Raw genomic sequence first — 15363 nt, forward strand, 5'->3', positions numbered from 1 at the left:
CACTTTTCCTCTTGCTCTTTCAGTAATGGAATTAAAGTCCATTAATCCGGCCTGTTGAGGGGGCGATCTCTCTCCTCCTCCCAAGTGTGAACCCCTCAAGATGTCAGAGGAGCCACCAGATGTGGGAAGCGCAAAGGCAGCTCCGAGCCACCTCGCCCAGAGAGGGAGGGATGCCTCTCCCCCCCCCCCTCCCCTCACTCCAGGTTTGATGCTGCAAGGCGTGTCCGAGTCTCTGCTCATGTGATGGAGCAAGAGGGAGAGGCGGGCGGGCGGGGGGCCACGGGAGGAGGTCGGGCACATTTCCCTCCCTTGTGAAAGGAGTTTGCAGAAAGCGGCTGGTTTCCTTCAGTCCCAGGCGGAGTGCTTCCTGAGCGGCCGAGCCTGAGGAGGAGGAGGAGGGCGACGCAGCTGGCCGCCTGGACATCTTGATCCCCGCGTCAATCTCTCGCTCGAGTTGCTGGGCGGGAAGCCTCGAGCCCGGACAGGCGAGCCGCAAAGCAACCGCCGCACCCCCGAGAGGAGCTATGGGCGCAGGGAGCTCTGCGGAGCCGCGGAGCCCGCAGGACACAGCCGCTGCAGCAGGAGAGTCCCAGCCTGGCAACCCCGAAGCGGAGACGCCGGCAGCGGCGCTGGCCGAGCCCGAGCAGCTGGAGGACGCGGCCAAGGTAAAGAGCCTGCCTTCCAGCGCGCGCCTCTCCAAAGGGGCCGCCGCAGTGTAGGGGAGGGGGCGCTTGGCCCAGGCCGGCTCGCCGCGCCAACTTTCTGCTGGCGCCCAAACACCTGCGCCGGGGGGGGGGGGGCGCGGGCACCTGCCCCCTTTTTGCCGCCGGGCCGCCTGTAGCGCAGGGGCGAAGTTGGGAGGGCTGGGGCGTGGCCCGCGCGCTCGCCTCGCCTCTCTTGAGGCAGCCTGAGAACTGCGCAACCGGCGCCTCCGCAGTCATAAACTCTCTTCTTCTTCTCTTTGTCTCGTCAGAAGCCTGGCGGCCGAAAAGTCCCCGGCGCAGGCAAAGGACGAGTGGGGAGCCGCCCAAGTGTTGCCCTGAGCCCTCCAGCATGCGGGCTCAATCCGCGTCACCCCCCGCCTCCCTCTCGGGGAGCTCTTCAGTGCCCCCCTTTGCCTCTCGCTGGGCTCTGTCGAATGTGCCCAGGGGAGCGGCGGGTGGGAGCGAGGGAGGGGGCGGAGTTATTATGGCCACCTACCCAGGGACCCTCCCGGTGCTTCCTTTTGTGTGCATAACAGTGGTGTGCAAAGACCCCACCCTATGGTCGGGCCGTAGGGGCAGTGCTGTGCCAAGGTCTTACTGACTGCAGTTTGCCAGTGCTTGGTGGTACCCAGAGCTGCTGCAATACCACCTCATTGCTTCCGTAGAGGATGGAAGTCGAAAGTGCGCCTTTGCAAAAGGAGAGCAAACTAACAACCAGAAAATCTTTGGCTGTGGCAATACCTTGTATTTCTTGCATCGACAAGAAACAGTCTTAAAACTGTCACCTCCCCGCCCCGCCCCCCCAAACTCCATACCGACCTGCTTAAAAGAACATCCCTTGGGACAGCATAGACAATCTATTGGACGCTATTCTGCACTGCATTTTTTTGCAGTGAGAGAGACTTGCACTTCATACCTGGTGTTTAAAGGTATACAAATGTCAGTGTAAGAAACAAGCAGAATCAGCAAACTAGTGTATAAATCTCTTGCTTTATTAGGAACACAGTTTCATGTTGGAGAAGCAACCTTTGTTTAAATGTATTTGCTCATTGTAGTTTTTGAAATTTCATGCACAGTGTTCATTTTGCTAGGGTTCACAATTTTAGATTGGTATGTTAAGCACAAAGGATATTGCTTTCTATTAGTTTTACTCATATTAGTAGTTCTTTAAAGTATAAGGAGGAACTTTTCAAGTTTTATGTTTGGATGTTCCTGGTATCTAATGTGTGGGTGTTTGTGGACTGCTTGGGATTGTTTTTGTGACCTTGTATTTCAGAATTTTCCATAGTTACTGTCCTTCAGTACAAGCTATTGACAGTGCTTTTAAAACAAAGCAAAATGGAACAAAACATTTGGTAACCTGAAAAAAACCCAATCTACTAATGTCCTATTTCCAAAGAGAAAATTTACAGTGGGACAATAGTTAATTGCTGTGGGATTATTCAGCAAAACAAATGTAGCAGCAGAAATCTTGAAATGTGTCAAAAGTATCTGACCAGGATGATAAAATAATGTTAGCTTCAAGTTTAAGAGAAAAAAAATCTTACTGAGAAGGTCAAGGCAGCATCTCTTAAGCTATGTGAAAAAATATAAATTATTACTATGTTTCAAAGCCAAGAGAATGCTAGCTTCCAGGAAGGGTCTATGAATTGTTGCCACATGAATCCCGCTATCAGGATAAGGACAAAGAAATGATTACTGCATTCTTGAATTACTGCCTCCATCTAAAAATCTTCTCACCATTTCTGTTCATTTTGAACTGTAAAGCAGTTATGCCAAGGATCATTTTAGTTAGCAATACATACTCAAATGCAGTTGTTGTTCTAATGAAATCTATATGCCACATTTAATTCGATATGTTTAGACACTAATTGTTAGCCACTAAGTATAGGACTCTCCAGTCATTTCTCCAGCCCATTTTTCTCCTTCACTTATTAATGCTATTGCCACATGCAGAGCAAGAGACAGGGTCAGGTCAGCTTTTATAAACCTGGGCTTGCTTCTTGCCCCTCTAAAAAGAATACAGCCTACAGGTCCTGAAGTGTAAGAACTATCTCTCTGATCTTCAAACTCAAATGCATTTGCAGTTGTGGTGAGGAAAGAGGCTGCACTGCAGTGCCTAGCCCCTATTTGAATAGCCCTTCTCTGTTCTAGATTCTGTGATAGAGTGTGATGGAATAGCGGAAGAGAGACATAGAATATTGGGAACCTTCTTTTATATTGTGGAGAGTGGGGGAGTAGCAAGTACTTGGGAAGGGTGTTTCAAAACCAAAGATGTTCTTACACAACAGCCTACAAGGGAATAGTATAAGTGGCATGTATCTGTACAACAGGCAAAGCTTACTTATCTGAATATTAGGATGTGACTATGCTGGCAGATCACAGTGGCATTTACGGTAACTTTTACATTGACCTACTGTTGTATTGACCAAAAGCCTCATGGCGCAGAGTGGTAAGCTGCATTACTGCAGTCCAAGCTGTGTTCACAACCTGAGTTTGATCCCGGTGGGAGCTGGGTTCAGGTAGCCGAATCAAGGTTCACTCAGCCTTCCATCCTTCTGAGGTTGGTAAAATGAGTATCCAGCTTGCTGGGGTTAAAGTGTAGATGACCAGGGAAGGCAATGGCAAACCACCCCATTAAAAAGTCTGCCAAGAAAACGGCATGATGTGATGTCACCCCATGGGTCGGTAACTATTTTTTACTATTGTATTGAGGCATGTACTATTGAGGCATGTACTATTGTATTGAGGCATATACGGCCGGGGCTGCGCGAACTGCACTGGCTGCCGATTGTATACCGGGTCCAGTACAAAGTGCTGGTGATTACCTTTAAAGCCCTATATGGCCGAGGACCGACCTACCTGAGGGACCGTCTCTCCCCGTATGAGCCCCAGAGAGCACTGAGGTCAGTAGGTAAAAACAGATTGACCACCCCTGGGCCAAAAGAAGTTAAACTTCGGACTACCTATGCACGGGCCTTCTCTACCGCGGCCCCTTCCTTGTGGAATCAACTCCCAGAGGAAGTGCGGGCCCTGCGGAACCTTGATCAGTTCCGCAGGGCCTGCAAGACCACCCTTTTCAAACAGGCATTCATGAACGGCTGACCAAGTCCACAAAGAAACATCAAAATGGTCCAGTCTGGAGATCCGCCATCATTCACAAACTGACAGGTATAGCGTCGATTAATAACGGTACTGTCAGATCTAACTTAATGTTTTTAGATTTAGTAACTGTTTTAACTAATGTATTAATCGGTTTGGGGTTAATTTAATGTTTTGTTAAATGTATTGTTGTTTTGCTGTTGTTAGCCGCCCTGAGCCTGCTTGGCGGGGGAGGGCGGGATATAAATAAAATTTTACTTTACTTTTACTTTACTTTACTTACATATATTTGATCATATGCACTTTACAGATTTGCAATACTTTTGACATGCATTAAATTGTCTGTACTGGTGAAATGGTTCCACCCAACAGACTTGTGGAATATAGTGTAGCAGTGCAGAACAAGGAACAGAAATAGAAAAAAGTTCAGTACACAAACTAGTAATAATCTAGCACTGCATACACAAGACCGCCTCCTTATTATCTATGTAAATTATTTTGGAATAAATGTCATTCCTTGTTCTATACCTGCAATCATAATAGCGGTTATAACACCTATTTTACTCAAAAACAAATGCAAGTATGCTATAGCAAGTATCATACTTGTAGGTTGTTATGTTGTTAATTTCCCTTAAAAATGGGATAACCACACTTTTTCCCACAGAGAAGTGCATATTTATTTATTTATTTACAAAACATATATCCTGCTATCTGCCCTCATATTGTGGGGCTCATAAGGGCCATCAAGGTGGCTAACAATTTAAAAAATACAAGATAAAACCACATTTTAAAGCCATTAATATAGTCCTCCCTAAAACACACACACAATTAAAAACAGGGTTAAAATACAAAGACATAAAAACAACAATTAAAATGTTGGCTATATTAGGCTGTCATCAGTGTTTCCCTTCTGCTAAATGAGGAATCTTCCAGTGGAGGAAGGTTCTTTCTGTCTCTCCAACAGAAAAGCATTCAATGGAGGAAGACTCTCCTTCCACCGCATGAGTCATCATGGTTTCTCCTCTTGTTTGATCCAAGTCATGATATGTTGTAATAATTTACTTAGAACTAACAGCAAATGCATCTCAGTTGTCTGTGCTTCTGGTGTTATTGGGGAAAGTTTATCCATTCCTCTTTTGTTTTTGCACAACTGCTCTCCTAATGATTGTTTTTATCTAATTCTTGAGTTTCAGCACAGAATACTAATACTTGCATTATGCTTATACAACAATTATGTTTCTAAAATTTGTTTTCCATATACTTCCTTACTTTCAAAACTGGAAAATTGGGACTTTTCATTGTACTGCAGCCAAACTTCATCAGTACTTTAGCTGCTGTAGGGCAAATGTTTATTGAAATATCAGTTAATATATCTGTTCATATGATAGACTGGACTTGTTGTGTTGAAAATACACAGCAGAATCCTTCCTTCATAATTCTGGAAACTGCTTTTTAGACCAAGCCAAACTAAGTAGTACTTGGCATGTCAGTTGCAGGGTAATACAGCACAGAAGTCTGAATCCCTGGTTCTGTTCCAATATTTGCAATCTTACAGTAGTTTCATTTTAGGTCTCTCTTAAAACATCCCATATTGCAAACTCATAGGTTGCTTGTTCCTGTTATTATTTGTGCATTTATGCAGTCTAGACCAGCAGTATCAAACATACAGCCCACAGGATGGATGCAGCCTGTCCCCAACTCTTATCTCCCACCTCCTCTCAGCTGGTGCACCTCCCCCAGCAGCAGGGGTGTCCAGTGGCTATCCTCCTCAACCTCCATTCTGTAGCCTCTTTTTCTTTCCCTCTCCTGCCTCCTCTGTCTCTTTCCAGTCTCCTGATCATGCTTATTAGGATGGCACCTCCTTTCATGCACTGGCCCCCCTGGGATGAGCTGCAAAGCCTTGTCCCTGCATAGGTCTTGTTGCTGTGTGGGGCTGCTCTTCCCATACTTGCTTCAGCTGGGAATATGGGGTGATGTTGGCTGCCTGGACTCAAATGCTCTGCATGTGGTCACTCTGCATGTGGTCTCCCTTGTTTATGCTCTCAATGACTGTGCTATGGAGCAGATGGTCTCAGAACCTACCAGGGGTGGGGCGATCCTGGATTTGGTCCTAAGTAATGCCCAAGACTTGGTGAGAGATGTAAAAGTGATTGCACTGCTTGGGAGCAGTGACCATAATGTTATTGATTTCACCGTTTGTATAAATATGGAGTTGCCCAAAAAGACCGCCACAACCACGTTTAATTTTAAAAGGGGTAAATACACTGAGATGAGGAGGCATGTGAGGAGGAAACTGAAAGGAAAGATAAATACGGTCAAAACCCTTGGGGAAGCTTGGTCGCTATTTAAAACAATAATCCTAGAAGCTCAGATAAAATACATACCACAAGTTAGGAAAGGCACAAACAGGCATAAGAAAAGGCCTGCATGGTTAACAAACAAAGTAATGGAAGCTGTAAAAGGTAAGAAGGACTCCTTTAAGCGGTGGAAAACCAGTCCAAGTGAGATTAGTAAAAGGGAACACAGGCTGTGGCAAATCAAATGCAAGACTGTAATGAGGCAGGCAAAAAGGGACTATGAGGAGCATATTGCAAAAAACATAAAGACCAACAATAAAAATTTCTTCAAATATATTAGAAGTAGGAAACCAGCCAGGGAAGCAGTGGGGCCCTTGGATGACCATGGGGTAAAAGGATTACTGAAGGAGGATAGGGAAATGGCTGAGAAGCTGAATGAATTTTTTGCCTCCGTCTTCACTGTGGAAGACGAGAACTTTTTGCCCGCCCAAGAACCACTAATTTTGGAAGGGGTGTTTAAAGACCTGAGTCAGATTGAGGTGACAAAGGAGGAGGTCCTACAACTGATAGACAAATTAAAAACTAATAAGTCACCGGGTCCGGATGGCATACATCCGAGAGTTCTGAAAGAACTCAAAGTTAAACTTGTGGATCTTCTAACAAAAATCTGTAATCTTTCATTGAAATCTGCCTCCGTTCCTGAGGACTGGAAGGTAGCAAATGTCACCCCCATCTTTAAAAAGGGTTCCAGAGGAGATCCGGGAAATTACAGGCCAGTCAGTCTGACTTCAATACCGGGAAAGTTGGTAGAAACCATTATTAAGGACAGAATGAGTAGGCACATTGATGAACACGGGTTATTCAGGAAGACTCAGCATGGGTTCTGCAAGGGAAGATCTTGCCTCACTAACCTATTACAGTTCTTTGAGGGGGTAAACAAACATGTGGACAAAGGTGACCCGATAGATGTTGTTTACCTTGACTTCCAGAAAGCTTTTGATAAAGTTCCTCATCAAAGGCTCCTTAGAAAGCTTGAGAGTCACGGGGTAAAAGGACAGGTCCTCTTGTGGATCAAAAACTGGCTGAGTAATAGGAAGCAGAGAGTGAGTATAAATGGGCAGTCTTCGCAGTGGAGGACGGTAAGCAGTGGGGTGCCGCAGGGCTCGGTACTGGGTCCCATGCTCTTTAACTTGTTCATAAATGATTTAGAGTTGGAAGTGAGCAGTGAAGTGGCCAAGTTTGCGGATGACACTAAATTGTTCAGGGTGGTGAGAACCAGAGAGGATTGTGAGGAACTCCAAAGGGATCTGTTGAGGCTGGGTGAGTGGGCGTCAACGTGGCAGATGCGGTTCAATGTGGCCAAGTGCAAAGTAATGCACATTGGGGCCAAGAATCCCAGCTACCAATACAAGTTGATGGGTTGTGAACTGGCAGAGACTGACCAAGAGAGAGATCTTGGGGTCATGGTAGATAACTTACTGAAAATGTCAAGACAGTGTGCGATTGCAATAAAAAAGGCCAACACCATGCTGGGAATTTTAGGAAGGGAATTGAAAACAAATCAGCCAGTATCATAATGCCCCTGTATAAATCGATGGTGCAGTCTCATTTGGAGTACTGTGTGCAGTTCTGGTCGCCGCACCTCAAAAAGGATATTATAGCATTGGAGAAAGTCCAGAGAAGGGCAACTAGAATGATTAAAGGGCTGGAACACTTTCCCTATGAAGAACGGTTGAAACGCTTGGGACTCTTTAGCTTGGAGAAACATCGATTGCGGGGTGACATGATAGAGGTTTACAAGATAATGCATGGGATGGAGAAGGTAGAGAAAGAAGTACTTTTCTCCCTTTCTCACAATACAAGAACTCATGGGCATTTGATGAAATTGCTTAGCAGACAGGTTAAAACGGATAAAAGGAAGTACTTCTTCACCCAAATGGTGATTAACATGTGGAATTCACTGCCACAGGAGGTGGTGGCGGCCACAAGCATAGCCACCTTCAAGAGGGGTTTAGATAATAATATGGAGCAGAGGTCCATCAGTGGCTATTAGCCACAGTGTGTGTGTATATATAAATTTTTTTGCCACTGTATGACACAGAGTGTTGGACTGGATGGGCCATTGGCCTGATCCAACATGGCTTCTCTTATGTTCTTCAATGGGGGCCTCAGACTTGTCAGCCATGCCACCCCTGTGTTGCCCTTCTGACCTGCTCCCCTCATGCTCCATGATGGCTGCCGGGCCTGTGAGGGACCCTGCCTGGCCACTGCCTGCATCATGGGGCCAACAGATCCTGTTGCTTCTGTTGGCTTTCCCATCTCCACTGTCTCCCTTGTTTAGGCCCAGGTAAGCCAACCTGGTCCCTTCCCTATTCTGGCTTGGGATTGGGGTTGAGGTTGTGGGGCACTTGGTGGATGCAATGACCTTTGCCTTGCTGACATGGGGTTCAGGAGATGTGTCTCCTGGACAGACAAAGGTTGTTCATTATGTATACTGCTGAATGCTACAGAGTACAGGGCAGTGGAAGCGGAAGGGTGGGCATCAAGGAGAGACTCAGGCCATTCGGAGGGGTAGATCTGCACTTTCGAGCCATGCTCGCAAGCACCCTGGTCTTAATGCTGGGAGCCTTGACTCTGCGGTGCCAAATGTGAATGCCTTCCTATCCCAGCTTCTTGTAAACTTCTGGGGGAGGACGTGTTGGAGCAAGAATCTACATAAACCCAGTCTGACAGCTACAGTATGACAGCTGGTGATCTAGCTGCCAGGCTAGGTCACAGTGACCTGATCAGCAGACCGGCTTGAGCCGGCAGAAGCCAAGTGATGCAATCTGCTGAGTCAGCACAGCCAGGATTGGCTGCTTGGACTATATATGATCTGTGTGTGCATCACACAGGTCTCTCCCTGTGAGATGGTGGTTAGGCGAAGCACTTTGTCCGTGGAGGTGATATTGTATAGACTGCACAAGAGAGCACTCGTTGTGTATATATGTTAATACACCTTTTGGCACTAGTTGCACGTGTCTGCCTGATTTTCTTTCCTGAAGCCCTGTGTCGGGCAAGTCATCTCCCTCACTCTGCTACTCCCGCTCCGACAGGGTTATGGGCCCAGGGCGCTTCCGCTGCGCGGAGGAGAGAGTTGAGAGTTGAGCTGACTGTGAGTTTGGAAAGAGCCGGAGGCGAGGAACGCCGGTGAAGGACACAGAAGCACCACCGTTCTCTGTTTGAGAGCCAGAGGGACGTCGGCAGCCAGCCGTGAGGAGGAGTCGGCACGATGGCTCAGCAACAGCTTGGAGTAGCCGTTGAGAAGCTCACCTCAGCCAACTACGCGGTGTGGAGCCTGAGAATGCAACACTACCTCAAGCGTGAAGGGCAATGGCTGTTCGTGAGTAACCCCCCTGCTGACTCATCTCCTGCCGAGACTGTGTTATCGGATAAGGCACTGGCCAACATAGTGCTATCTATAGGAGATGACCAGCTGGTTTATGTGCGAGGGAAGGACACTCCCAAGGCTGCCTGGGACGCGTTGAGTGCGGTGCATGTTAGCACCACTGCTGGTTCCCTCATGGCCTTGACAAGGAGGATGTTCCGCACCGTTATGCCGGCTGGAGGGTGTGTGAAAGATCACATCAAACGGCTAACGGACTGTTTCGTTGAGCTGGAGGCAAGAGGCAAGACTGTAGCTCCAGACGACAGAGTGTACATTTTGCTGTCGTCGTTGCCACCTGAGTACACTCCCCTGATAACTTCTCTGGAGACGGTGGACGTAGCGACCCTGACCATGGAATACGTCTGTGCCCACCTGCTTGACTTCCAAGAGAGAATTGCGGCCGTGAGCTGTCCGGGGGTGTCGGCCGGGCAGCGTGCTGTTATCGGTGTGTCCGGGAAGACAGCCAAGAATGAGCCAGCTTTTGCTGCTGGCAGGCGTCCGAAGGTGGAGGAAGTGGAGCCGACTGCGTTTGCAGTCCGTCGCTGCTATGGATGCGGGTCGTCGCAGCACCTGCTCCGAGCTTGCCCTGAGAGGGAGAAGAGGCGGGGGCGTGTGCGGCGAGAGCGGAGGACCGCCAGCCCGTGTGAGGAAGCAACCCGGCTGGTCACGTCTGCAGTAGAGAGCACAGGGTCTGCTTGGATTTTAGACTCCGGGGCAACGAGCCATCTCTGCTGCGAGAAGGAGTTGTTGAAAAACATTGACAGTCCTGAGCATAAGTATGTGAGATTGGCTGATGGGACCACTGCCAATTCTGTTTGCTCAGGCAATGTGGAATTTCCTGCACTGAAATGTATGTTGCAAAATGTGTTGTATGTACCCTCACTGCAGTCTAACCTGTTGAGTGTTAGCACACTGTTTGACCAGGGATACCAGGTGAGATTTGAGAAAACCTGCTGCAAAATCCTGGGAGGTGGGGGAAAGTTGCTTGTGACAGGAAAGAGGGAAGGTAAACTGTATGTGGTCCAGAGTGATTGTGCCCAGGTGGCTCAGGTGTCGAATGAGCCTGTGCACAATAATTGTATACATTTGCTCCATAGGAGACTTGGGCACTGCGGATTTAGGGCGTTAAAGAAAACCCTGGAGCTTGTGCCTAGTTTGAAAGTAAATCCTTGCAAATGTTACTTGGATTGCCAGGTCTGCAAGAAGACCAAAAGCAAGGCGTGTGCTGTTGCTAAAGAAAGCTCAAGGGAAAGCACACGAGCCCTGGAACTAGTCCATTTAGACGTTATTGGCCCATTGCCAAAGAGTCTGTCGGGGAGGAGATACTGCTTGGTGGCCACCGACGACCACACGAGGTACGCGTGGGTTTTCACCATGGTGCATAAGTCTGAGGTGTATAAGACATTCACCAAGTGGGTCAAAGCAGTGGAGAGACAATTAGGGGTTAATCTCCTGGCTGTACAAACCGACAGAGGGGGGGAATTCTTATCTAACCAGATGAAACGTTGGCTGGAGAACAAGGGCATTGCCCACCGTCTGACGAACCCAGCAACGCCCCAAGAACATGGGCTATCCGAGCGAACAGGCGCCGTGTTACAAACACTAATGCACAGCATGCTCGAGGATGCAAAGCTGCCAATTCGTTATTGGGCGGAAGCGATGCATTGCTCGGCATACGTACATAATAGGGTTTGGTGTAAGCCTGTAAATGATTTGCCTTATAAGCGGCTATATAACCACTGCCCAGATTTGAGCTTTCTGAGGGTATTTGGAACCCAAGCCTGGGTGAATATTCCTCTGAAACATAGAAGGAAAGGAGGTGACCGGGCAGTGAGCCTAACCTTTCTGGGCTACCAGCCAGAAACCAAATCATATCGCTTTTGTGATAAGCGGGCGAAGCTAACCTTTAGTAGGTCCGCTGGATTTAGTGAGTCCAGCTGGGCAAGATTGCACTCTACGGAAAGAGACCTGGGAATGCTGCCAAGTACTGATAAGAATGTTGGAGCGCAGCCCAGAAACCCAGCCCAGGAGGTGGCACCCAGTGGGGCTGGAGAAGGTGAGCCGAATCCTGGCACAGGGCCACGGGTGTCGGCTAGAGCCACAAAAGGCATCCCTCCTGCTAGATACGGGTTCCCAAGTGCAAACCAAGTCAGCACCCCTGAACCTGAAACATACGAGGAGGTGCTGAAGCTAGATAGTAAAGAAAGGCTAGCAAGGGTTGCCGCAATGCAGAAGGAATATGATTCCTTGCTGAAAAACAGAGTGTTTACTGAGGTGCTAAGGCCGGGCAACCGGAACATTATCTCCTGTAGGTGGACCTACCGGTTAAAGAAAGACGCAAATGGAGCCGTGCAACGAAAGGCCAGGTTAGTGGCCAGAGGGTTCAGCCAAAGGAAGGGATTGGATTATCAGCAAGTGTTTGCCCCCACTTTAAAAGCTGAAACCCTCAGGGCAGCATTGTGTAAGGCTGGAAGTACGGGGCAACAAGCCCATCACTTTGACTTCGAGACAGCCTATTTGAACTCCCCCTTAGACCAGGAGCTGTTTATGGAACAAATCCCCGGTTTTGATGGTGGGAGTGGTGTGTTAAAACTGAACAAAGCCTTGTATGGTTTGAAACAAGCCGGACACGCATGGTACAAGTGTTTGAAGTCAGCATTAATGAAAGTAGGATTCAACCAGCATCTGGCAGACCCTTGCATGTTTAGCAGGGTGGTGGGAGAGTCCAGAATGATAGTCCTCATCTTTGTGGACGATCTGATTGTCTTAGTGGACTCCAACCAACAATTAGCATGGTTTCAAGAAACAGCCAGTAAGCTGTTCACTATCAAGCACCTGGGGCCAGTGAGCTACTACCTAGGGGTGGAAATAGCGAGGAGGGCCGATGGTTGTTTTGAACTGTCCCAGAGCAACAAAGTGAGAGCGCTGCTAGCTCAGTATGGTATGAACGAAGCTAGCAGTGTGCAAACACCCATGACCACAGGTTATAGCAAGGAACCTGAAGGTGAGATATTCAAGAATATACCATTATACCAGTCCCTGATCGGGTCCTTATTGCACCTAGCGTGCTGGACCAGGCCAGATATCAGCTATGCGGTACATATATTGTGCCAGAAAAATGCTGAACCCCACCACAAAGATTGGGTGGCGGCTAAAAGAGTACTACGTTACCTCAGCGGCACAATAGAACGTAAGCTATCCCTCAGAGTAGGAGAAAAACCTGAACTACGCGCCTATGCTGACGCAAGCTGGGGGGACCGGCCCAAGGCAAAATCAACCACAGGAATCGGAATATTTCTGGGAGATGCCCTAGTAGTATGGAAAGCCACCAAGCAGACCCTGGTGGCATGTAGCACGTGTGAGGCAGAGTACGGTGCCATAAACGAATGTGTACTTAACCTAGAGTGGGCAGTACAACTGATGAGGGACTTCAGCATACCTGTAAATTTGCCAGTTTCAGTATATACTGACAACTCAGCAGCCAAAGAACTGACGGAGAACCAAGCTGCTCGAGGGAAAAGCAAGCATATACTTATCAGGTACCAAAATGTGAAGGAAGCAGCGGCTAAAAACCTCATAAAAATAATAAAGTGTACATCGGATGAGAATGCCGCTGATATATTCACGAAATGTTTAACTGCAAGTGAACATGAAAACTGTGTAAAGTGTTTGGGTATACTGGGTTTAAATAGATTAGGAGGTGTGTTGGAGCAAGAATCTACATAAACCCAGTCTGACAGCTACAGTATGACAGCTGGTGATCTAGCTGCCAGGCTAGGTCACAGTGACCTGATCAGCAGACCGGCTTGAGCCGGCAGAAGCCAAGTGATGCAATCTGCTGAGTCAGCACAGCCAGGATTGGCTGCTTGGACTATATATGATCTGTGTGTGCATCACACAGGTCTCTCCCTGTGAGATGGTGGTTAGGCGAAGCACTTTGTCCGTGGAGGTGATATTGTATAGACTGCACAAGAGAGCACTCGTTGTGTATATATGTTAATACACCTTTTGGCACTAGTTGCACGTGTCTGCCTGATTTTCTTTCCTGAAGCCCTGTGTCGGGCAAGTCATCTCCCTCACTCTGCTACTCCCGCTCCGACAGGACGGGGTGGGGGAGAGAAAAAGCTGCTTTGGCTTGTAACCAAGTTGGAGGAATTGCAGCCACTTCAGATTTCATTTTGTAGGAAGTGAACTGTGTCACTGGTCCCCTTGGGCAGGCAGGCTGGGCATCCTGGGGTTGTGCAGGGCAATGCCCTGTCCACTCACCCTACTACTGCATCAGACATTCATGCCCACTGAAGAGGAGGCGGCAGCAGCACATTTGTTTCCCAACCTGGAGAAAGTTTGGTCTTGGTGGAACCCAGCTGAACTGCGCTGCACTGGATACACTTCCCTTGCTTCGCCCATCTCGTCCTCCGCCACAGGAGGGAGGGAAGAAGGCTAGCCGAGTTGGCTGACTGCTTTATAATGCCCTGGGAGGCTTCCCCAGCTGGAGCCCACCTCCCCTTGCCTATTTTATGAGTGCTTCAACTAGAGATGTCAATTCCATTGGAAAGTTCCTGGAAGTTGGGAGGGGGGTCTAATGTAAGGGAGAGTCTGCTCTTCAAAGCAGCCATTTCCTCCAGGGTGATGCTCTGTATTCTTGGGGCTTGGAGGGCAACAGTGGGAGGATTTCTAGAGTTCTGGACTCTGGGCTTTGGCCACTGTGTGACTGGATGGACTATGTTGGACTGGATGGGCCACTGGCCTGATCCAACTTCTCTTATGTTCTAACCCAGTGTACTGCAGCTGTGAAAAAAGGCAAACTAAGTTAGGGATGATTAGGAAAGAGACTGAGAATGAAACAATTGATATTATAATGCCCCCCTGTATAGATCTATGGGGCAGCCTCATTTGGAATATTGTGTAGGCTCAGAGGAACTAATTGGCCAAGTGTGAAACAGGATGCTGGACTAGATGGACCACTGGTCTGATCCAGCGGGGCTCTAGTTATGCTCTCATATTTAAAGCATGTTTGTATTTTGACTAAAAATAATATAGTTAATTGGGTTTGCCTGTGTCCTTATATATATATATATATATATATATATATATATATATATATATATATATATATATATATATATATATATATATATATATATATGTATATATGTATATGTATATATATACATGGCCCAGCCTGATGGAGCGATATTTATGTCAGATCCAGCACTCATAACAAATGAATTCAACATCTTTGGTCTAGACTATGTGGGTACTTATCCTCAGGTTATGGGAATCTAGGATAGTTGTCAGTGGTATTAAAAGATACATACATCCCCTCTTGCCTTTCCTGTCACATTATTTCTGTCATATCCCATAATGAATTATTTCCCATATTCTTTTAACTACAGCAGGAATACAACCATTCACTTAGTTCAGTGGAACCTGTAGTAGAGTCTGATAGTGTTAATGTACCATTAGTCATAGTTCTCCAGTATTTATTTTGATTTTATGTATTCTATTGTACAGAGGGTCAGTGAGAGCCAGTGGGGTATAGCAACTGGAATGGGAGAACTGGATTCAAACCTCTTCTCTGCCATGAAGCTTGCTGGTTGACCTTGGGTCTAGCTTGCTTTACAGTGTTGTTATCAGAAGGAAAACATCTCTGGTGCCGGGAGGCCCTTGTAGGGAAGGTGGGCTAAACATGAAAAAAAAATCTTTGGGGACAAATAGTGTTTCCACTGCCCTGACCTGGATGGCCTATGCAAGCCTGATCTTGTCAGATCTACGAAGCTAAGCAAGGTTGGCTCTGGTCAGTACTTTAATGGGAGACTGCCAGGGAAGTCCA

General features: G+C 47.5%; 1 protein-coding gene across 1 annotated transcript in view; it reads left to right on the forward strand.

Annotated features, from left to right (window-relative positions):
- Positions 1 to 264: 264 nt before the first annotated feature.
- Positions 265 to 15363, forward strand: part of AKAP12 (A-kinase anchoring protein 12) — a 156610-nt gene continuing 141511 nt past the window's right edge. The window contains exon 1 of the mRNA XM_060240836.1: positions 265 to 665. Within this exon, the coding sequence (XP_060096819.1) occupies positions 525 to 665 (141 nt within the window). The 5' untranslated portion in view covers positions 265 to 524. The remainder of the gene's footprint in view (positions 666 to 15363) is intronic.

Source organism: Heteronotia binoei, chromosome 1, assembly GCF_032191835.1.
Source record: "Heteronotia binoei isolate CCM8104 ecotype False Entrance Well chromosome 1, APGP_CSIRO_Hbin_v1, whole genome shotgun sequence".
NCBI lineage: Eukaryota > Metazoa > Chordata > Lepidosauria > Squamata > Gekkonidae > Heteronotia > Heteronotia binoei.